This window comes from Carassius carassius, chromosome 37 (assembly GCF_963082965.1).
Source record: "Carassius carassius chromosome 37, fCarCar2.1, whole genome shotgun sequence".
NCBI lineage: Eukaryota > Metazoa > Chordata > Actinopteri > Cypriniformes > Cyprinidae > Carassius > Carassius carassius.
In genome coordinates this window covers 2,119,366-2,145,000 of record NC_081791.1, presented here as the reverse complement: position 1 = coordinate 2,145,000, position 25,635 = coordinate 2,119,366, and the positions used below count along the sequence as shown (strand labels likewise).

General features: G+C 38.5%; 2 protein-coding genes across 2 annotated transcripts in view; one reads left to right on the top strand and one right to left on the bottom strand.

Moving 5' to 3' along the window:
- LOC132117834 (minor histocompatibility antigen H13-like) overlaps positions 1 to 14,355 on the bottom strand; it is a 77,049-nt gene extending 62,694 nt beyond the window's left edge. The window contains exon 1 of the mRNA XM_059527139.1: positions 14,008 to 14,355. Coding sequence (XP_059383122.1) covers positions 14,008 to 14,199 — 192 coding nt within the window. The 5' untranslated portion in view covers positions 14,200 to 14,355. The remainder of the gene's footprint in view (positions 1 to 14,007) is intronic.
- Positions 14,356 to 18,999: 4,644 nt separating this feature from the next.
- Positions 19,000 to 25,635, top strand: part of si:ch73-181d5.4 (death-inducer obliterator 1) — a 43,307-nt gene continuing 36,671 nt past the window's right edge. The window contains exon 1 of the mRNA XM_059528625.1: positions 19,000 to 19,212. The gene's annotated coding sequence lies outside the window, so the exon portion shown is untranslated. The remainder of the gene's footprint in view (positions 19,213 to 25,635) is intronic.

The window sequence follows — 25,635 nt, the reverse complement described above, 5'->3', positions numbered from 1 at the left end:
AAGAATTTTTTTTTTCACAAAACGCAACATCCTGCAGCAATTTTACATTAAAATGCCAGTACGCAGATTTTCTAGGTGCATTTGACATGTTCATTGTCATAATAACTAAATGATGATCAGAAAAACCCACAGGACAAATGCAACACTCAAGTACTCTACTGTTAAAAGATTTTGATACATAGAATCTATCAAGTCGGGCAGCACTTACTCGATTATTAAAAGCCTTAATCCATGTATACTGTCTCTCATTTGGGTGTTTCATTCTCCACAGATCCAAAAGCTGGAAATCTTTATTAAGTTTTGACAATGCACTTGAGGACTGTATATGAGGTTCCTCTGTATTACGATCTATAGTAAAATTAATAGTGCAATTCCAATCTCCACCAATAACTACACATCCTTCACTAAGACACTTTTTAAGACTCTCACAATTATATCTAAAAAATTAAGGCGCTCCCGTCCCACCGTTGGTGCATATATATTTATCAGAAAAACAAGCATCTCTTGAACTTGAGCTTTAACCACCAACAATCGACCCTTCACTGGTTCCTCTATACTTATAATATCCGCCCTTACTTTTGAAGAAAGAAAGATGTCCACACCTCTACTTAAATTTGTACCATGACTGAGTATTTTGTGTCCTTTCCACCACAAATTCCATTCAACTTCATTCATCAAGTCACTGTGAGTTTCTTGGAGAAAGACGATATCAAGCTTTTTTTGCTCAATTAAGAAAAAATAAAGAACAAAGCATTACAGAAAAGCAAAGAAAAGACATGGTGTAATACATAGTTTATAATTTTTTGGATTTACTCATTCTCTTACCCATTGCTTTACTTTTTCTGATAGTGGTAAGAAGCTTTTTCAAACGAAAACGCTTCTTCTCACAAAGTTCATCAACTCCAACAGTCTTCTGATAGAAACTAACAGAGTGAACAAACTTGTCTACATCTGAGAAGAAATCATTTGTTAATTTGTTTACCATACGTTTCTTCCAAAAAATTGTTAATTTCTTCCAGACTATACAACGAATCTTTATTGAAAACTCCCGAAAAAACTGTCTGAGATTTATTAAATACACTAGCATCATTTTCACACATAGAAACTTTTGACTCAGTATCATCAGACTGCTCCTCCTCCATTTCCTCATTATTCAAGACGCTTGACAACATTTCATTTCCAGCATTTGCCCTCTCCCCCGTTTTAGTACCACTGTTTCTAGCTACTTCTTCATTGTTAAAATCAGAAACAACTAGATCAGTTATGCTAATCTCTGGACCTACAACCACATCCTCATTTTCAGTGTCAACAGCCGGTAACACAGCATCTGAATTCACATCACTCACCTCAACTAATGGAACAACCTCATCTTTGGCCGCATCAACGCTATTGTTTGCGCCCTCGTCCTCTGCTCCTGCCGCGTTTTCTGCACCTGATTTCTTATGTGGACACATCAGGCGTTTGTGTCCTCTGTCTCCACACACGAAACATCTTATGCTGCCAGTAGTTGCATACACCATATATAATCTTCCCTCGTGTTTCACGCAAAAATTTATATCCAGTGTATTCTCAGGCGATTCAAGCACCATGTAAACGTATCGTCTAAAAGACGCAACGTGCTTCAGCGCCGGATGTTTACATCCAAGCACAACAGATTTAAAGGGACTAACAATTTTTCCAAAACGCACTAACTCACGTTGCAAAACTTCATTTGATACGAAAGGCGGGACATTTGAAATTGTAACCTTTGTTGTCGATATATACATTGGAGAAAGTTGCACAAAAGCATCTTTAACAGTAAGGCCACTTACAATTAAACGATTCACTAAATTTTGTTCCTTAAAAAAAACGACGACAGCCTGATTCCTGATTCATCCGTGAAGCAGATACGATGTTCTCATGACCAATTTGATCGCCAACTGCAATTAACACATCCTCCACTGTGGCATTATCCTCAGGAACACATCTAAAACCATTGCGGAGTGATAATGGCGGCGTCTCCTCAAGAGACGCCATCCTGCCACACAACCCCCACTATATTAACAATTTGTTTCCTAAACCATGTATTTTTGGAAGGAGAAAGGGAAATATAAATAAGAAAACGCAAGAAAGTTCTCATCGCTCACACAACAGCTCTCACCACCACCACGCTACCCTCACTTCCCAGCATGCAACAGAGAGAGAGAGACACAGAGAGAGACAGAGAGAGAGAGACAGAGAGAGAGAGATACACAGAGAGAGAGAGACACAGAGAGAGACAGAGAGAGCTTTTTACAGCTATGCCGTACACTGGGTCTGTACATAGTCAACGGCAGGCTACGAGGGGACTCTCTGGGTCGCTACACTTACAGCTCAGCTCTTGGCAGTAGTGTGGTAGATTATTTCATTACAGATCTAGATCCAGTGTCTCTCAGAGCTTTCACAGTCAGCCCCCTCACACCCCTCTCAGACCACAGCAAAATCACACTATATCTTCAAAGGGCCCAGTCTAAGTCTAGAGCCCCCAGTGCCTGTGAACTGTTCAACAGCACATACTCATACAGATGGTCCCCAAACAGCGTGGGCGCGTACCAAAAGGCACTGGAAAATCAAAACATATATGATTTAACTCATTTATTTATAAATGAAACATTTCCCCAGAATAGTTCTGGTGTAAATTCAGCTGTGGACAAAATCAATTCAATATTTCATCATTTGGCTTCATTGTCTAATTTGAAAGCCTCCAAACCAAAACTTCAACAAATGAACAGTAACAAATGGTTTGACACTGAATGCAAAAACCTAAGGAAAACTTTAAGGAAATTATCTAATGAAAAGCATAGGGACCCAGATAACCACAATATACGCTGTAAATATGAGGCCACTCTGAAACAATACAAGTACACCCTAAAAACTAAAAAAGAACAACACAACAAAAAGCAACTCTGTGAAATTGAGGAATCTTTAGAGTCCAACCAGTTCTGGGAGAAATGGAACAACCTAAACAAAACCCAGCAGGATGAATTGGCCATTCAAGATGGAAATACTTGGATTAATCACTTTAGTGATTTATACAGTACTATTACAAAAAATAATGATCAGTACAAGATACTCACAAAATTGAAAACTCTGGAGGCGGTGATAAAAAACAACCAAAACCCTCTAGATTACCCTGTCACAGAACAAGAGTTAGCAGAGGTCATCCAGTCCCTGAAAGGAAAAAAGGCTTGTGGTGTAGATGGAATCCTCAACGAAATGATCAAATACTCGGATCATAAAATCAGATTGGCTATACTAAAACTATTCAATACAATTCTATCAACTGGAACTTTTCCAGACATCTGGAGCAAAGGCTTAATAACCCCAATTCATAAATCCGGAGATAAATATGACCCAAATAACTACAGAGGAATATGTGTATCCAGTAACCTGGGAAAAATATTCTGCAACATCGTTAATAAACGACTTGTCAACTTGCTTGATGACCACAATATTCTACATAAATGCCAAATTGGTTTTTTGCCAAATTGCCGCACAACGGACCATATATTTACACTCCAGACTCTAATCGATCAAGAACTAAACATTAAGAAAAGAAAGGTATATGCCTGTTTTGTTGACTTCCAAAAAGCCTTTGATTCCATCTGGCACGAAGGCCTCTTCTGTAGACTACTCGAAAGTGGCATCGGAGGAAAAACATATGATTTGATTAAGAACATGTATACAAAAAGTGAATGTGCCGTAAAGATTGGAAACAAACAAACAGCGTTCTTCTCCCAGGGCCGGGGAGTGAAGCAGGGGTGCAATCTCAGTCCAATTCTCTTCAATCTATATATCAATGAATTAGCAAACCAGTTAGAGAGTTCCACGGCACCTGGCCTCACCCTGAACAACACCGAGATCAGAGCTCTGCTGTATGCAGACGACTTGGTGTTGCTCTCACCTACTAAAGGCGGCTTGCAGCAGCACCTCAACCTCCTGCAGAGATTCTGCCAGACCTGGGCCCTGACAGTAAACACAGCGAAGACTAAGATGATGATCTTTCAGAAACAATACAGAAATCAGGTTACACACAATTTCTATCTAGACACCACTAAATTACAACACACAAAAAACTACACTTACCTCGGCCTCAACATTACATACACAGGGAACCTCAACATGGCTGTGAAAGATCTGAGGGACAAAGCAAGGAGGGCTTTCTATGCAATAAAAAGAAACATTAAAATCTATATTCCAATTGAAATCTGGCTAAAAATTTTCCAATTTGTACTAGAACCAATAATTCTATATGGTAGTGAAATTTGGGGGCCAAAACTTAATAATGAATTTGACAAATGGGACAAAACAGTCATAGAATCTTTCCATACCGAGTTCTGTAAGAGCATCCTACAGGTGCAGAGAAAAACACCCAATAACCTGTGCAGAGCAGAGCTCGGCCAATACCCCCTCTTACTCAAAATACAAAAAAGATCAATTCAATTTTACAATCACTTAAAATCAGTTAACCCCCAGACATATCATCACAAAGCCCTAACCTTGCAGGAGCTGAAGCCAGAGAAGAGTCCCCTCAGCCAGCTGGTCCTGAGACTCTCTGCAGTCACCAGTGCCCAGCAGCCTCAGGACAGCAGCGCCAGCTCAAGCAGACCACACCACATTAGCAACAAGCAGAAAGAAAAATATATCCAATACTGGAAAGAAACCACCAAAACACAAAGTACAATGCTATCTGACCCTAAAAAGAGAATTCACACTGGCAAATTACCTGAGAACAATAAAATGCCCTAAACTGAGAAAAATATTGACAACATACAGACTGAGTGAACACAGCCTGGCCATAGAGAAGGGTCGCCACAGACAGAGCTGGCTCCCACCGGAGGAGAGACTCTGCTCCCAGTGTGACCGGGGACAGATCGAGACAGAGCTGCACTTTCTGACCTCATGCCCCAAATACAATACAATCAGACAAAAACACTTTGAAAACATTTCCCAAATATACCCTGAATTCGAAAACATACCAGACACACAGAAACTCCCATACATACTGGGAGAAATGCCCAAATGTGAGATAATTGCTGCAAAGTATGTCTTTACATGCCATGAAATGAGGACAACCAGTGGAACCTCAGATGGATAAATAATTGTATATTTTGATTGTTTGATGTAGATATGTATATGTGTATATGTATGTATGTGTATATATATATATATTTATTTATTTTTTTTAATTTTTTTTTTTTTTACATTTGATACTGATTCCTTTTCTTTTTTTTTTTTTTTTTTTCCATTTTTGTATAAATGTATTCATACATTTGTTTACTGTTTAATTTTATTGATTATTTGTTCATTGCCTATGTAATTGCCAATGCTTTGGCAATACTGTACAAGTCATGCCAATAAAGCTAATTTGAATTTGAATTTGAATTTGACAGAGAGACAGAGAGACCGAGAGAGAGACAGAGAGAGAGACAGAGAGAGAGAGAGAGACAGACAGAGACTGTTACAGTCCAGTACACACACGGTCTACTGTGTGCTCCATAAGCTGGTGTACCTCGGCACAGGATATGAAACATGCAAAATAGTAATAAGAAACCAAGCTGTAATAATGATTATAACATTTAAGGGGTGTTTTCAAAAACAATTCTGAGGGTTATTAATATTGTGAAATGTAATAATTTAAAAGTGCTTTTCATTGAAATAGAAATCTTTTGTAACAATATAAATATCTTCACTGTCACTTTTGATTCTTTAACCCTCTGGAGTCTAAGGGTATTTGTGGGGCCTGGAGAAGTTTTGTCATGCCCTGACATTTGTGCTTTTTTCAGTTTCTTATAAATATCTAAATGGGTAAAGTCTAATCTCACTGTAATCAGCACAAACTGGGCTATAATAATATAAGAAATGCATGTATGTACATGATTGTGTTTTTGAGAAAAAAAATATTATGCGTGGTTAGTGAAAAACTAAAAATGTTAAAACACTTGAATAAGGCAAAAAAACACATAAAGAACAATGGTTCCCGGGATTTTTGAGAACTGGAGCTTGTAGCCTAGAATTTTTCTTTCTAAATGATGTGAAAATCATCTTGTTTACTCACTCACAGAGAACAATATATTGATTTAAATTTTCTAAGACACTTTTTGTTGGTAAAAGTCATATGCGAGTAGGCGTCAACTATCATGAATATCATTGTGATTTACACCTGAGAAGACAAAGGCCTGCATAATGAGCTGCATAATGAGCCATTCAGTCATCTGTGCCACTGTGAGTGAGGAGTTACAAGAGAGAATGTGAAGTCAAAATAAATGTATATAATTTTATGTTTGTAGTTTATTTAGAATATATTTAATTATCCCACAACATAATTTAATATCCACTTGGGGGTGCAGTTAAACAGTTTATTAGAAACAATCAAAGCTGACTTTCAAACAAATTGTTTGGCATCCTTACTCCAGTCACACAATCCTTCAGAATCCTTTTAACAATCTTATTTTCTACAAAAAAAAACATTTATTGTTATTATTATTATCATTATTATTAATGTTGAAAAGAGCTGAGAATATTTTTCTGGGTTTTTAGGGGGAATAAATTGAAAGAAAAGCATGTTTTTACATTTGTGACAGTTATCTATTTGTTACATTTATATTATTTACATCAAGCTTTTGAATGGTATAGTATTGTATATTGTTATTGAAACTTCATAATGTTTCACTTGATTACTATACATTTAGTCAGGAATTATAGTTTGGAAAAAGTATTTGGAAAAAGTCTAACTAGTAAAATGTTTACACGTTATGTGAAAACTAGTACAAGTATATAAATAAATAAAAAGAGACTTACTCATGTTTATGATCTCTGCTGAATAAAGTGCTGCATTCTTTTTTTCTGAGGAAATCCATTTCTCAAATCCTCAACCACATCACATCTTTTTGGGGTGAATTATGTCTTATTCCTCTCATCGCGAAGCAAACAGTAAAATAAACACTTGAAGAACAGTCTTGCTGCTTTTTCTTCTGTTATGGGCGTATTCAAGCCGCGCGCTTCAGTTTGAATCTGAATAGCGCGTTCAGCGCGGGGGCGTGGTCACATTAGATATAATGAAGGGAGACTTGAAAAACAGACATCGCGTTGTTTTCATATGGATTACTTTATCACAGAATATCTGTTTTCGGCGGCACTTGTTTAGTTTAAAAATAGACACGTCAAGCTTTCTATAGATATCTCCCCCATGTATTTTCGTTGAGTATTCACGGAGTTACAGTTCATTTTAATGACTTGTTTGTAAAGGAAGATAAGCGCAGACAAAGGCTACAGACAGCACACCTTGTTTGTTATCTTTATTTTATAAGTGCACAAAGTTTTGTTGTTATTATGTCTGTATCCAAAAAAAAGTAGACCCTTTACAGATTCGATTGATGTATTGCTCTTATCTGTACGATTAAAACTGAAAGTGTAATTTAAGGTCTTTTCGGGGTTATCAGGAGAAAATGACTCAAAACGCGTATCCGCGTTAATCGACTCGAAAGGGTTAATGTGTCTTCATCCTTGCTAAATTATTAATTACAATTTTTGAAGGGTCTTCAACATTGATCAAATGTTTCTGGAACACCAAATCAACATATTAGAATTATTTCTGAATGATTATGTAAAACTGAATACTGAGAACAGGGCTTTTAGACCGTAATATTTCACAACCTTGCTGTATTTCCTGTAGTTATGGTCAAATACATCATATTAAAGACATCTGTCTATGATGCTCAATCCAAAAGAGAGATGCTCTCATGTCAAGATATTCTTCTTCTCGATCCACACTGAGAAGCTCTCCAGAAAAAGCTCATGTCAACATACAGCTGATGTAAAACTGCAAAAGGATCATCTTAAATAGTGTTAACATTGTTACAAGAATCTTGCATACGTGCTTAGGCCAAATAAAAAGCTTTGGATAAAAGTGTCTAAAAGGCAGGTGTGAGCGCATCTGCATGCACAGTGAGGCGAAGACTTTTGGAAGATAGCCTGGTGTCAAGAAGGGCAGCAAAGAAACCACTTCTCTCCAAAAAAAACATCAGGGACAGATTGATCTTCTGCAGAAAGTATAGTGAATGGACTGCTGAGGACTGGGGCAAAGTCATATTCACCAATGAAGCCCCTTTCCGATTGTTTGGGGCATCTGGAAAAAGGCTTGTCCGGAGAAGAAAAGGTGAGCGCTACCATCAGTCCTGTGTCATGCCAACAGTAAAGCATCCTGACACCATTCATGTGTGGGGTTGCTTCTCATCCAAGGGAGTAGGCTCACTCACAATTCTGCCAAAAAACACAGCCATGAATAAAGAATGGTACCAAAACACCCTCCAACAGCAACTTCTTCCAACAATCCAACAACAGTTTGGTGAAGAACAATGCATTTTCCAGCACGATGGAGCACCGTGCCATAAGGCAAAAGTGATAACTAAGTGGCTCGGGGACCAGAATGTTTAAATTTTGGGTCCATGGCCTGGAAACTCCCCAGATCTTAATCCCATTGAGAACTTGTGGTCAATCCTCAAGAGGCGGGTGGACAAACAAAAACCCACTAATTCTGACAAACTCCAAGAAGTGATTATGAAAGAATGGGTTGCTATTGCTATTCCTATTGAGGGTATCCACCCTCAATACCATGACTTAGGTGCCCTTGAGCAAGGCATCGAACCCCCAACTGCTCCCCGGGCGCCGCAGCATAAATGGCTGCCCACTGCTCCGGGTGTGTGCTCACAGTGTGTGTGTGTTCACTGCTCTGTGTGTGTGCATTTCGGATGGGTTAAATGCAGAGCACAAATTCTGAGTATGGGTCACCATACTTGGCTGAATGTCACTTCACTTCAGTCACTTCAGTATCAGTCAAGATTTGGCCCAGAAGTTGATTGAGAGCATGCCCAGTTGAATTGCAGAGGTCCTGAAAAAGAAGGGCCAACACTTTTATACTTTTATTATACTTTTTTGTATATAGTATTTTGTTATACTTTTGCAAAAGTGAGGAATTTCCTACAAAAGACAAAGAATATGAAGAATGTCCAGGTTGTAGATTATTTTCAAGACCGGAAAACATTCATTGAATCAGTTGTGATGTTGATGAGGGGGGAAGGAGAAGAACAATTCACAGTACAGGAGATATATAGATTGAAGAAATTTGTCTCTAAAGTGAAGTTGGAATTAAAGAATGAAGATGGATTTGAAACTACATAGGGTGTTTTTTCTTAAGTTACTGTGTGCTTTAATATGTTGTTTAAAACTATGTAATCTAATGAGTACAATAAAAGTGGGTACCCTTAATTTGAATGGTGCAAGATATATTAAAAAAAGAGCACTATTATTTGAATTAATTACCCAGAAGAATATTGATGTAACTTTTATACAGGAAAACACAGTGATCGCTTGAATGAAATTGATTGGCAGAAAGAATGGGAAGGGGAAGTGTACCTATCACATTTGAGCTCCATAAAAGGCGGAATGGCCATTCTTTTTGCAAAGAGGTTTTTGCAAATTTCATGTGAAATAAAGAAAATGGTATCTGGTAGGGTATTAGTTTTACAAGCAAAATTTGAAAAATTTAATTGTTTTTCTAAATCTATATCCTCCTACAAATAGTACTTAAAGAATTGCCTTCCTTAAAGAGGTCAGTGTTTTTTTTACAAAGTTGTAATCAAGATGATTATCTTTTTTTGGGAGGGGATTTTAACTGTATGGAAAATGATGCTCTTGATAGGAACCATTTGGAACCTCATACGGTTTCAAGTCGTGTAATGCGTGAATTGATTGAAACCCACAGTTTGTGTGATGTGTGGAGGGAACTGAATAATAACAATAAGCAGTATACATGGTCACACTCCAGAGATAATGGTATTTCAATGGCCAGGCTTGATAGGTTTTATTGTTTTAGATATTTTAATGTTGTTAAAAAGTGTTTCATTGTGCCAGTTGGTTTTACGGATCATTGTTTGGTGTTGTGTGACGTGTTTATAGCGAATGTTAAAATTAAGAGTGCTTATTGGCATTTTAATACATCTTTGTTGGGTGATATGAATTTAAGGAGTGTGTTTTGTAATTTTTGGGAAATATTCAAAAGTAGGAAAAATTGTTTTATTGATTTAAGACAGTGGTGGGATTGTGGAAAGGTGGAAATTAAGGCATTATGTCAACAGTACGCTTTCAGTGTCTCTAGGGATATTATGCACTCAATGAGAAAACTTGAATCTGAGATTAAAGATTTACAAAAGTTGGTTGAAATTACTGGAGAAAAACAATGTCTTGATGCTCTTAAATGTAAGAAGTCTTCTCTTACAGACCTACTGGGTATAAAGACACAAGGGGCTCTGGTTAGATCACGTTTGGCCTAGAACGGAAAAATGGGCAGAGTCGATTTATTCACTCTATTCGAACAGAGAATGGGCAGGAATTGAAAGAACCCACAAATATCAGGAAAAGGGCTGTACAATTCTATGCTGAGTTATATAGTAGTGAATATAAAGAGAATGAGGAATTATCTGCTAAGTTTTATGATGGCTTGAAAAAAATTACTCAGGATTCTGTAGGTAAACTTGAGAAGCCTCTCACGGAGCAGGAGCTTTTAAATGCTTTGACAGATATGAAGACTGGTAAAGCACCAGGCATTGATGGCCTCTCCGTTGAGTTTTATAAGGCTTTTTGGGGAGTGATGGGCAAAGACCTCTTGGATGTTTTAAATGAAAGTTTAGCTGTGGGTTCACTCCCTCTAAGTTGTAAGAGGGCGGTGGTCACTTTACTGCCAAAGAAAGGTGATTTGCAGGAAATTAAGAATTGGTGACCTGTAAGTTTACTTTGTACAGACTTAAAGATTTTTTCTAAGATATTGGCTAATAGATTAAAAGATGTGATGGGGCAAGTGGTTCATTCTGACCAGACCTATTGTATACCCGGAAGGTCGATTTTGGATAACATAAGTCTTATCAGAGATATTTTGGATGTCTCTGGCTATCTTGATCTTGATATAGGTTTTATTTCAATTGATGAAGAAAAAGCCTTTGATTGAATAGAGCATCAATATCTTTGGAATACGCTTGATGCTTTTGGGTCCAATTTTAGTGGAATGATTAAGGTATTGTACAAAGACATTGAGAGCGTACTGAAGATCAATGGTGGTTTGAGTGCCCCTTTTAAAATTGGGAGAGGTATAAGGCAGGGATGTGCACTTTCTGGAATGTTATATTCCTTGGCAATAGAACCAATGTTAAACAAGTTGCGTTCTTGTATTCAAGGTTTTAAGTTAAGGAATCACAGTGCTCAATATCAAATATCTGCCTATGCAGATGATGTCATGATCTTAATTAATGGAAATAAAGATGTTATTAATTTGGCATCAACTGTTAGTGAATTTGGTGTAATTTCTGCTGCAAGAGTAAATTGGGAGAAGAGTGATGCACTGATAAAAGGTAAATGGAAGAATGGTTTACCAATTTTACCTGGTGGGTTGAATTGGAAAAGGGGGGGCCTTAAGTATTTAGGTGTGCATCTTGGAGATGAATCAGTGCAGCAGAAAAACTGGGATGGGATTATAGAAAAAATGGAGGGCAGACTAAAGAAATGGAAATGGATTCACTCTCAACTATCTTTTAGAGGGAGAGTACTAATACTGAACAATTTAATAGCCTCAAATATGTGGCATAAGCTCTCATGTGTGGAACCTCCGACAGGATTATTATCACGTTTACAAACAATATAAGTGGACTTCTTTTGGGACAGGCTGCACTGGGTCCCTCAAAGTGTGCTTTTTTGGCCAGTGGAGGAGGGAGGACAAGGTTTGGTGTCTCTGTCAAGCAGATATGCAACATTTCGGTTCCAGTTCATTCAGAAGTTTTTAACAGGCTATGTGGATGTGATATGGAGAGAAGTTGTGAAAAACATTCTTCACAGAGTGGATGGACTTGGACTAGATACTGCTTTGTTCCTCACCGAAACCAAAAAGCTACAATTGAGTGGGCTATCTTTATTCTACCAAGGATTGTTTAAAGTGTGGGGATCTTTCATTATTAAAAGACCAGGAAATGCTACTTCTCTGTTCTGGTTGTTAGAGGAGCCGCTAGTTAAGGGGGCTCGTTTGGACATTACAGATCAAGTGCCGAATCTATTTCAGAGATTGTGTGACACTCAAACTGTAAAGCTTGGTCACATGATTAAAGTGGCTGGATCTGAATTGAAGGACATTGTGGCTGTGGCATCTTTATTGGGACAAAAATCAATGAGACAAACCTCAACAATCTTGGAATTATGGAGGAATAAACTGACAGCAGAGGAATTGACATTGCTAAAAAGTTTTGAGGCAGGAAATCTGCTTCCTGATATGAGAGATCCTTTTCCCAAGCACTGGATTACACCCGATTTAAAGGACATGTCTGGTACTTTGTTAAATTTGAATGGACTTCAGAACCTATTGTTATAAGAATTAAGTGGAAAAGTGATTTACAAATGTTCAGTTAAAATAATGCACAAGTCCACATTGTGTGAGAAAAGTGATAATGTCTGGAGAGAGAAATTTGACATCGGAAATGAAGTTAAACCATTTTGGAGGGTTTTATAAAAAACACCATTGATGAAAAAATCAGGAGATCTACAGTGGAGAATCCTGAAAGGGGCTGTTGCTGTCAATGCGTTTGTCTCAGTTATTAAATTCAATCGTGCATAAATGGCTGTCAACATGTTCTCTCCTGCTGCTTTGCCAGTTCATTCAGTAAAGACTGTTAACAATCTAGCTTCTGAGTACTAAGTTATTAACCCAACAATAGCAGGGTCATTCAATGTATTTGCAGTGGGCCGCGCAAACATATCTGTCTGGTTGTGTGGGCCGCGAGTTGAAAAAGGTTGGGAACCACTGACCTAGAGTAATATTACTACCCTGAACGTTGAGCCAGAATCTGCTGAAATGTAATATTTACCATATTGACCCGAATTTAAGACGAGACTGATTAAAAGACGACCCCCTTTTTCCAGATCTAAAAAAAAAAAAAAACCTTTTTGAAAACCAAATCTTGTTGTTGTTTTCTTCTATCTCTGTAAAACTTTTTTTTCTAAATTATTTTCTTATTTCATATTTTTCTTAACATTTTTGTTTTGAAAGTATGGTAAATACTGGTAAAATGTACCAACAATAATCACATTTAAAAATATAAACTTTTAGATATAGCATAAAAGTAACAGGTAACCCATCTGAATGCCATAATATTTAGTCCATCCATCTCATAGCCTAGCAGAATTGTATTAACAGTAGGAGTGAAATCCTACTGATGCCTTCAGATCTGGGTACTGTTTTAAAATCAGAGGAATCAGATTACAGAGTTTGGTCCATCATGAGTCATGACTGGTTCTTGCGTCACGCTTCTTCTTCCTCGCGTGTTTTCTGTCGCGATCTTCACCACACACTCATGACTCTGGTTTGTCGAGGGTGTTACTGACGTGTCAAAGTCTAGACCCTCAATACAAGACCATCGCGTATTTCAGATCATCTTATACTGGGTCAATACGGTAATATTTTCATCACTATACACGTTTATGTTCCCTCAGGAAAAGGCTGAGTTGAGAGGAGAGACCGTGGACTGATGTTGTGAAGTGAGCTGCTCACTCACAGAAGCATCACTATAACACCGTGTATTGTAATATAATAAATGCTTCATCTGCAAAAAAAAAAAAAAAAAAAAAAAAAACACCATCTAACTTCTGAGCGTGGCAGCAGAAAGAAAGATTTTAAAACTTGCGTCTACTTCTCACACAGCTGTCATCTCGCTTCAGAAGGAACAAAACACAGAGAATCACAGAATTACACTGGTAAGAACATATTGACAAAGTGTCCAGAAAGCATACATAACATATATCAGAGGATGCAGTCATTAATGTTAAACAGGTGATGTATTAGGTAACATATGGCACTATGACAGGCCTGCATCTCTCCATCCAGTGTAACTCAATCGGGCTCTCGAGGGACTCAAACACAGTCAGGAGGAGATCAACACTCTTCCACGCGGTTACCTTGCTCTTGGAGCAGCCCACGGACCGCAGCGCTCCGAAGAAGATGGGCAGCAGGGCCATGAGCAGCAGGCTGCCGTACGCCAGAGCTGTGCCCTCGGGGCTGGACACGAAGCGGCCCGCGCTCCCGTTCACCGCGTCCGAGCCGTTACCGGCTGCATCCGGCACCGCGGCGTTCTGCTCCACATCAGCCATGTTCTCGCGCCTTTAAACACTGCGATGCCCAAATACAGTTGCGATGACAGTGTCAGCTAAGTGCGCTTCTCATTGAGCTGAGCTGGAAACTCTCTTAAGGCCACGTTTCCTAACAACTCAACCGGCGCAGTCTCCGCGATCCTCAAAGCGCTCACTCACGCGCACTGCCCCCCGCTGGACCGGAGGCGCAATCAGACAATAGAGGAAGGGTTTGTTGTTGTTGTTGTTGTTTAGATATTTATTTATTTATTTTTTTTATTGAACAAACATAACAGCTTAAAAAATATATATAACTATAAACAGTAGACAAAGAGTAAGTACAGTAAAAAGCAAGTAAAACAAACAGACAAAAGTATAACAAAGTAATAAAAAAATAAAGTAATAATACATTAAAAAAAATTGAGCCAGGGGTAACTTATAGAATTCTCCGTCCTAAGAATATTATTATTCCTAAGGATTGATTTTTAGCAGTCTAACTTTGTACTGACCTTCTTCTCCTTCCTCTCGCAATTTGCAGTCTCTTCTTCTCACCAAAGCTACATGTTCTAAAATACATCAAATACACTAATATTCTGAAATATTTCTACAATTTAAAATAACTATTTAAATATATTTTAAATGCAATTTATTTTTGTGATGTGCAGCTGTATTTTCAGCATCATTCCTCCAGTCTTCAGTGTCACATGATCTTCAGAAATCAGAATAATATGATGATTTACTGTTCAAGAAACATTTCTGATTATTGTCAATGATGGAGACAGTTGTGTACTTTTGGGGATTCTTTGATGAACTGAAATTTCAAAACAACAGCATTTATCGGGATAAAAAGCTTTTGTAACATTTTACACTACCGTTCAATTTTGGGGTCAGTAAGAATTATAATTATTATTTATTACTTCCTTGTTCCAGAGCAAATAGTTTTTGCTGATGGTAAAGTTTCATAGCTTAATATTTTTTTTTCTTTTTAGGGCTGTCTGTAGATTAATAGCACACTCATTGTGAAACTAAGCCATTTATCTTATTTAACACATTATTTTGGCATCATTTTCTATATCCAGCCATATTGAATGAAGCGTGACTGTAGGATTAAATGTATTTTCTGTGAGCTTTTTTTTTTTCAAGGCAAATTTAGGTCTCTTTACAAAATATATATATATATATATATATATATATATACTTGGAGACTCCAAAAGGACACCAAATAACCTAAATATATAAGGAAAGTCAAAATTCACAGTGTATATATAGTATGATAGATAAAATCATATCTGAACTGAATATAGCATGGGTATTTGGCATCATTAATTGGTGCCTGGTTATCAGGGTTTGAGGAGATAGTTATATAGATGTTAGTGTGTATTGCCTAGATCAGAGTCCCGCATGTGGCAAACTGATAATAATTGATTTAACAGGTGGAATATTATTCATGCTTTCATTTGTGGTGCAGGTAATCAATAGGCACAGGCGATAGCCAACACTATTTAGACCAGGGGTGTCAAACCCATTTAAGGTTGTGGGCCAGATCAGAGAAAATGTCCCCTTAAGCGGGCCGAATTACATTTTGTTAAACCCTAGTTTGCTTACAGTTACATTAATATTAAACCAACCAAGGTGCAATCTCAAAAACACAATAACATGACAAACACAAAATATGGCAATTATCACTATAAAAAATAAATAAAATAAAAACACCTTAACTAAAACAAAGACATTTTATTGCACACCCCTAAAATAATCTAGCATCATCTTTGAAAAAAGTTTTCATAGGTTTTTTTAGTTTGTAGTTAGTATAGTTAAGCCTGTCATGGTTAAATAAATGATGTAGCAAGTACATAGGGTGTTATGGGAAGTGTTCCCGGTTCCGGTTTACCTAATTAATGCAGCCTAAAAATCCTTTAACAGATTTGGATATTAGAAGTGTATTAGTGTGTTATGTGTAAGCCAGGTTAAAGAGATGGGTCTTTAATCTAGATTTAAACTTCAAGAGTGTGTCTGCCTCCCGAACAATGTTAGGTAGGTTATTCCAGAGTTTAGGCGCCAAATAGGAAAAGGATCTGCCGCCTGCAGTTGATTTTGATATTCTAGGTATTATCAAATTGCCTGAGTTTTGAGAACGTAGCGGACGTAGAGGATTATAATGTAAAAGGAGCTCATTCAAATACTGAGGTGCTAAACCATTCAGGGCTTTAAAAGTAATAACCAATATTTTAAAATCTATACGATGTTTGATAGGGAGCCAGTGCAGTGTTGACAGGACCGGGCTAATATGGTCATACTTCCTGGTTCTAGTAAGAACTCTTGCTGCTGCATTTTGGACTAGCTGTAGTTTGTTTACTAATCGTGCAGAACAACCACCCAATAAAGCATTACAATAATCTAACCTTGAGGTCATAAATGCATGGATTAACATTTCTGCATTTGACATTGAGAGCAAAGGCCGTAATTTAGATATATTTGTAAGATGGAAAAATGCAGTTTTACAAATGATAGAAACGTGGCTTTCTAAGGAAAGATTGCGATCAAATAGCACACCTAGGTTCCTAACTGATGACGGAGAATTGACAGAGCAGCCTTCAAGTGTTAGACAGTGTTCTAGGTTATTACATGCAGAGTTTTTAGGTCCTATAATTAACACCTTTGTTTTTTCAGAATTTAGCAGTAAGAAATTACTCGTCATCCAGTTTTTTATATCGACTATGCATTCCATTAGGTTTTCAAATTGATATGTTTTGCCGGGCCGCAAAGAAATATAGAGCTGAGTATCATCAACATAACAGTGAAAGCTAACACCCTTTTTGCTGATGATATCTCCCAAGGGTAACATGTAAAGCATGAAGAGTAACGGCCCTAGTACTGAGCCTTGAGGTACTCCATACTGCACTTGTGATCGATATGATACCTCTTAATTCACTGCTACGAATTGATGGCGGTCATATAAGTACTATTTAAGCCATGCTAATGCACTTCCAATAATGCCAACAAAGTGTTCTAGTCTATGCAAAATATTTTTGTGGACAATAGTGTCGAAAGCAGCACTAAGATCCAATAGCACTAATAGAGAGATAGCAGGTCATTTGTAACTCTAAGGAGAGCAGTCTCAGTACTATGATCAATCTAAATCCTGACTGGAAATCCTCACAGATACCATTTTTCTCTGGTATCTCTGGTATTTTCTCTGGAAGGAATATAAGTGCCTTCATAAGTTTAAATATCAATTAAAAATATGGGCATACTCAGTAACAAACTAAGATTTAAAAGTAATCTAAAAAGTAGTTTATTTTATATTAGTTTATACTCCAGTTGGGGAACCCTCAAAGAGTCTGCTCCCAGAGCCCACTCCAGTCGTGGAGCTCTCAGAGTCTGCTCCAGAGCCCACTCCAGTCGTGGAGCTCTCAGAGACTGCTCCAGAGCCCACTCCAGTCGTGGAGCTCTCAGAGACTGCTCCAGAGCCCACTCCCGTCGGGGAGCTCTCAGAGACTGCTCCAGAGCCCACTCCCGTCGGGGAGCTCTCAGAGACTGCTCCAGAGCCCACTCCAGTCGGGGAGCTCTCAGAGTCTGCTCCAGAGCCCACTCCAGTCGGGGAGCTCTCAGAGTCTGCTCCAGAGCCCACTCCAGTCGGGGAGCTCTCAGAGTCTGCTCCAGAGCCCACTCCAGTCGGGGAGCTCTCAGAGACTGCTCCAGAGCCCACTCCAGTCGGGGAGCTCTCAGAGACTGCTCCAGAGCCCACTCCAGTCGGGGAGCTCTCAGAGTCTTCTCCAGGGCCCACTCCAGTCGGGGAGCTCTCAGAGACTGCTCCAGAGCCCACTCCAGTCGGGGAGCTCTCAGAGTCTGCTCCAGAGCCCACTCCAGTCGGGGAGCTCTCAGAGACTTCTCCAGAGCCCACTCCAGTCGGGGAGCTCTCAGAGTCTTCTCCAGAGCCCACTCCAGTCGGGGAGCTCTCAGAGACTGCTCCAGAGCCCACTCCAGTCGGGGAGCTCTCAGAGTCTGCTCCAGAGCTGCTCCAAAGCCCACTCCAGTCGGGGAGCTCTCAGAGACTTCTCCAGAGCCCACTCCAGTCGGGGAGCTCTCAGAGACTGCTCCAGAGCCCACTCCAGTCGGGGAGCTCTCAGAGTCTGCTCCAGAGCCCACTCCAGTTGGGGAGCTCTCAGAGTCTGCTCCAGAGCCCACTCCAGTCGGGGAGCTCTCAGAGACTTCTCCAGAGCCCACTCCAGTCGGGGAGCTCTCAGAGTCTTCTCCAGAGCCCACTCCAGTCGGGGAGCTCTCAGAGTCTTCTCCAGAGCCCACTCCAGTCGGGGAGCTCTCAGAGTCTGCTCCAGAGCGATTCAGTTCGATTTGGTGAATTGGTTCAAGAAGATCCGGTTACATCAAATGATTCGTTCACGAAACGGATATCACAAACTGCTTTGTTTTGAACACTGTAACAACAGACACGGAAGAGAAGACAATGCTGAATAAAGTCATTGCTATTTTTGGAACAAAATGTATTTTCGATGCTTCAAAATATTCTAACTGACCCTCTGATGTCACATGGACTACTTTGATGATGTTTTTCTTACCTTTCTGGACATGGACAGTAGACCGTACACACAGCTTCAATGGAGGGACTGAGAGCTCTCAGACTAAATCTAAAATATCTTAAACTGTGTTCAGAAGATAAACGGAGGTCTCACTGTTTGGAACAACATGAGGGCGAGTTATTAATTACATAATTTTGATTATTGGGTGAACTAACCCTTTAATGCAGCACTTCAGTACAAATGGAGCGAGACGCAGCTGCGGTTGGTCCTCCAGTCCGCCAGCGGCGCTATTCGTTTCCGGTGACGCGTAGTGGCTTCTTGCCGCCGTCTGCGTCACGCCCCTCTCACGGACAAAATGGAGGAAACACTCCGCGTTTGTTTGTTTGTTTGAGTGCAATAGATATTATTAATAATCAATAATACGTTTACTAACGTAAATCAGAGCGTGCATGTAAAAGCAGACATTACGCTGTGTGGAGTGAGCCTGCGTTGAAGGGTGAGTTTGAATCGAAACCGTTGCTATAGATTTGCATTAGATAAATGAGACACGCTAGACGCAGTGTTCATATTGCAGCATGAGGAGAACGTTGCACAGTATATTGTATGTCCTCGTTTGAATATTTTAAGATATTATGTCGTTGGAAGTACACAATTACGATCATTAATTTATCAGGTGATGTTTGTGATCAGTAAATGTTGTAAAGGTCTCTAATCATAGCAGACGGGTTAGTAAATTAACTTTGGTTCACCGCGTTCGCAGTATCTCTCAACCTTTCTACAATATTTGCTTTATTGTAGGAGCAATGCAATGTTTGGGCTCCCTTTAACTCAAAATGTTGGTTCACTCTGTTTTTCCTGTGCACCCCCCACCCCCGCCAAAAAACAGGATAAATAATAGAGTGGTAGATAACCAGAGCATTCACTAAAAAATTTGAGCATCTCAACTACAAATTATATATAAACAGATTGTATCCTTCCATTTTTAACTTTAATACAGATTTGATATTGGGTGATATTAGCTGTCAACCATTCAGAGAAAAGAAAGGGCTGAAGAAGAGAGAAAATGAAAAGAATACTGATAGATTTCTTTTGTAAACAACCTAAAGTTCAGCTCTTGTTTGGTGAGAGTTAGGATGCTGTATGCGCTCTTATATTTTACATCCAGCTCTGCCAATTGCACAGAACGGCTGGCAGCTAGTGATGATATCTAAAATGATTTTATCTATGATCATAATGTGACTGAATGCTACTGTGCTGATGTCTTGAGGACTACAGTGGACCGCTGACTACTGAAATCTTTTATATTCTTCATATTCTGTGTGGTGGTCAGTTCACAGCATTGACAGAAATTAATCTTTTCCAATAACTTCAAATAGATTTTTACTTTTTATGGTAAGTTTTACCTTAGCCATTTTTTCTAAAAGTGAAATTGTTTAATCATATTTAAATTATATTTAATCGATCGACTATAATAAGACATTTGGGCTGTTATCAAGCAAATTCATCTTTGCAATGCAGAGGAAACACAGATGCTGCATCTGAAATGGCATTTACACACTGAATGCATTTAACCTGCAGTTACACATGCATAATGATATTTTAATATTGTAAACCTAAATTATTAATGTTTCTTTTACATTATGGTAACCAGTAATATGCTTTTCCCTCTCTAATCATGTGATTTGAGAGAGTGTTTATTTTATGTTTTGCCGTGGGACTTCTGCTTTTTAACTCTTGGAGTGACCGGCCTGCAGAAACATGGAGCTGCGATCAGCTGATCGCATTTTTCTACTTTCTATCGGACTTTAAACATTCAATTAAATTAAACTTTATTTGAAGAGCGCTTTTTACTTTTTACAAATCGTTAAACTTTACAGAAAATGTAATTTCTACAGTATCTAGTAGTAGCTTATCAGTGGTTTATGTGCATATGGCAGAAATGTATGGAAAATCAATGAATGACATACCTAATCAAACAGACGATGAACACTATTAACAGTAGGGCTGTGCAATTAATTGCATTGACAATTAGGCAAAATCGCCCTCATAATTGCAGATGAATCACATTCGATTTTGAATGCAATATTGCCTAGCTTGTCAGTGAACTAAGGCCTTGTGTAGTGAAAGCCACTCAATCTGTAAACTGGAGCTTGTGTAAATCCTGGTTACGCAAAACAGAGAAACAAATAGAGACATAATTGAACAAAATTATAAATGCAACACACTTTTTTTTGCCCCTATTTTTCATGAGCTGACCTCAAAGATCTAAGACTTTCCATGTACACAAAAGGCCTATTTCTCTCAAATATTGTTCACAAATCTGTCTAAATCGGTGTTAGTGAGCACTTCTCCTTTGCTGAGATAATCCATCCACCTCTCAGGTGTGGCATATCAAGATGCTGATTAGACAGCATGATTATTACACAGGTGTGCCTTAGGCTGGCCACAATAAAAGACCACTCATATTGCCAAGGCTGATATTAGACATTTTTCAAATATCTGCATCGGCCGATAAGTTTTTCTGCTTGGCTGATGTTTTCAAGGTGGGACTATTTACTTTTATTTATTTTTATTTTAATCCACAAATGACTTAAGCTGTTAACTTGTTTAATGTGGCTGACACTCCCTCTGAGTTCAAGCAAACCAATATCCCGGAGTAATTCATGTACTCAAACAGTACACTGACTGAACTGCTGTGAAGAGAGAGATGAACACCGAGCCGAGACGGATAACGAATAAAACATTGACTCTAGCAAATTTCACAAGGAGATTTCAAATAATGTTTTCACCGTGGCAGTGCTTAGGGCTCCTAAAGTAGTTGAACAACCCCAACAAAGCTTATTAAGGAATCTTTCAGAACATATTTTCACGAAGAATAAGAATAAAACAGAATAAAATTGCAGTAAATTGCATTTTATTATTTTTTTCCAGTAAACACACAACTTATACCTGGGAAACAGCTTTATAGCTTTTGCTGTGAAATTGTAAACAATCCTTCGAGTAAAGTGCCAGTGGCATGAAACCTGAATGGAACTCACAATTTAAAGTAAAATCCATCAGAAGGTTGTCCAGAAAAAAACATTGACACACACAAAAAACCTGCTGTGTGAAAAAGAGCAGTGAATACTGAGAGAGAAAAAAGTGCATTTCAAATACATTTAAACATTTACCTCTCTCATTCAGTCAGTCATCATTAGGCTGCACGACTGAATTTTGAACTGGTAAACGACAAACTGATCACAGAACATGTGTAAAACTTTAAATGTTAATTGTTAAAAAGCAATGTTATCAGCTTTTACGACTAAACATTTGCAAACAACACTGTACTGCAGAATCTGCACAAATAAAAGTCTTTGCACACTGTGATTTTCATTGGTTTAAATATGTAGTGGTCCTTATAACAGTGCAAAATCCAATAATGTAATGAAGCGATAAAATGTTAAACAAAACAGCTTATGCCTGAATTGACAGGAATTTGACTACCTGTGGGAAATGAGGCAGAACACCATTCACTCATTATTTGAGAAAAAACTTTGCATTGCAGTGCAAAAAGGTCAACATGTCCAAATGATCAGGGCTTAGGCTTGCTCTCTTTTTAGAGGCTATGTTTCCTGACGCAGAAAACAGCGGTCGGCGGTCGCGCTGCGGGTCCCGGTTTGTGTCCGTTCTCCGACTGTTCTGTGTATTTTAACTGTAGAAAAGGTTGTTCCGAGTCGAAACTACGATACAGAAAACGTTACATCAGTATATCATCATAAACGCAGCCGTTTTTGTCTTACGTGAACATAAACAGATGAGAGAAAACACACATGTACGGTATTTCTGCTTAAAGAGACAACAGCCTAATAAACGCGCTGTCTGTCATTAATGTTAATCAAAGAACAAAAGAAACATTCACTGATCTTGACTGAATATATTTAATAACTTTACTGGATTAATCTTTATTAAAAGAATTACTTTATTTACTTTATTTATTACTTTTAAAAGAAAACTGCAGTGTTTTTAAACTTTTAATTAAAGTTTCTGTACCTGAAATGTAGTTTAGTTGTATTTATTTATTATATTGCTAATTGATTTGTTTGTTCCTATCTTATTACTGACCTATCTTATTACTTGTCTTTAACACTTTAATATTTGAAATTTATATTAATCTAGTTGTTTTTGCTATGATATTATTTTTTTAATCACAGGCAAAATTCCTCTTGCAGTGTTTTGTAGGCTGCTGATTTTTGCTCATGTTATTCAGCTGAAACAGAATGCTTTGTAAAAATGTTTGACTTATTTTTTTTTATACTGGATTTTTTATCTTATTGGAATCAAAACTAGCAATCAATAAGAATCGGAATCGATAAAATTCAAACGATACCCAACCCTAGTAAGAAATGTTACGAACATAGACAAAATAACTGCTTATAGTCAATCATATCAACAGTACAAACCTTGTCAGGGAACTATGAGGGCAAAAAACCCAAAACCAAAACCAAAATAATCGTTCAATAATCGTAATCGAGGCAAAATGTTCAATTAATCGAGGTTTTGATTTTAGGACATAATCGTCCAGCCCTAACTTCTCCCCAAAGTACGTGAGGACCTCCTGCCTGACTTTCCTACTGAGCTCCTCAGCTTCTCCTTCCTTGGCTTCTTCCTCACTGCTGGTGTTGGAATCCAGAAGAGACTCAATTAAGGAGACCGGATCCTTTTCAGGAGCAGGTGGTGTACTGTCAGGTGCTGGACATTTCAACTGCCTTCATTTGGACTTTGACTTGAACTTTGAAGCTGTCCTCAGAAGAAAGAAACTTTAGTTTACAAAACCTTGGATCCAGGGAAGAACTAACCCGTTTTCCACAAATATCACATTCAAATACTTGAGCCCCCCAAAAAAACGAATATTCGTTTATTTAAATTAAGTTTGATGAGACAGACGTTATTTTTCAGCAACATTTATTGTTTCCGTCATTTTTGAACAAGCTTGCATACAATAAGCTTGAATATTACACATTGTGTTTTGTAGCTGAAAACCTTTAACAATGCGTGCAAACCATAGACTGTATAAAAACATGGACGTAGTGTCCGTGACGTCACCCGTAGTCTCCTGAAGTGTGTTTTTGAAGCCTAAAGTGTGTAGAGCGGGCCGTCGCAATCTTGGCAGCACGTCACCGCGCGACTCTGCCGGACAATCAAAAATGGGCAAAAAGGCGGGAGCTAGTTGCTGAAGCCACACCCACCTAGCACGACGGCAGTGTCAGCAGCGGCAATCCACCTGTCACTCAAGTGGCTACGCCCTTAATTATGCAGAACTTTAAGTCTTAATATAATTTAAATGGATGCGTTATAAAAAAATTCACCCCCCTCACAGTTGTCATGAAGGGAAAAATTAGCTATTTAGACCAAAATCATTTTTTGAACCAGGCTGTAAACATGGTTTTTCCTGCTGTAAAGTTGGGCATTTTAACATGGGGAGTCTATGGAACTGACTCCCTTTTGCAGCCAGCCTCAAGCGGCCAGTCGATGAATTGCAGTTTTAGTCACTTCCTTATTGGCCTCACGAGAGAGAGCGGGAGGTTGGCGCTCGGTGCAAACAAACAAAAGTACAGATTAAAAGAAAAGAAAAAAAAACCAAGTGAACAAAGAAAAAAACATAAATAAAGCAGCCTGCAGCAATTAGGCTATTGTACAGAACGTAGCTTACACTTGGAAACTTTTAAACTGTCAGCAAATCTTTTTTGCTTTTTTTTCTATTGTACATGTTCTTGTTAAAGGCCGTGTTGCAGGGTAAATTTTTAAAATCAATTGTATTTTATGTTGTTGGGTATCACAAAACGGAATATAATACGAAAAAGTAGGTACTGTCTTACAGCGGTCTCCTTTCCCCCATAATGCATTGCATCACGTCACGTTGGGGAGAGAATTTACCAAAGCCGCCTTGAGAGCATTGAGAGTGACTAGAGAGAGACGAGTAGTAGATGAGAGTATTCAGATAGCGCAGATTATAGATAAATACATAGATATATATAGATAGATAGACTAGATGTATAGATAGATAGACAGACAGACAGATAGATAGATATCGACCAACAGCGACCCAAACGCACTCACTTCCCTACAGCACAAGCTTTTCAGCGCAGTTTCTATGGGACAGCACCCACACAAGCACCTACCAAACACATCGACAGACACGCGGCTACGTTTGCAACAACATTTTCACCGGAGGAAGAGATAAACGCTTAGAAATTTCCATATAGCTAGCATGATGCCTTCTATTTCTAGATGACAAAAACAACGTTTACCAGTACTACGACACTATGACAAAGGTTACCGGTACTTATCTGAACTAACGTCATGATCACTGCCACTAGATATAAAGAAAACGTTGATTTTTCACTCGGTGCCATTTAAAAAAGTGTGAAAAAAGTGAAAAAAAAAAGCTATAGTAATTCAATGACAGTAAAAAATATGTGTGTCGTTATTGTGCACTGCTGCTCGTAGACTAGCTCCAGTCCTCATTGCTGCGATGCTAAATGATAGCAATTCACCAGGACACTTCACCAACTCTCCACTCATTCTCCTCGGACCATGCATTTAATTAGCTTTGACGGACATCAGTTCTTGGCAATTCCTCATTTGCCCTCTCACGTCTGGCTGGTTCGAAATTACACGGCTGCAGGTCATCATACATGTTGGCTCTTGCCACCTCTTCCTCATCCCAGTCAGTCGCTATAACGTTAGTTCTGATGCTGCGTTCCAGGCAGGTTTTTGAGCTCGTAATCACTATTTCATACCACGACTAACGACTTTGTACCGTTCCAGGCAAGTTACGCCAAACTTTCTGAGTGCAAGGAATTGTAACTAGATTATTTATTTTATATAAAATATATATATTTTTTTTATTGCAACGGTACATTGATGTAAATCGTTTTTT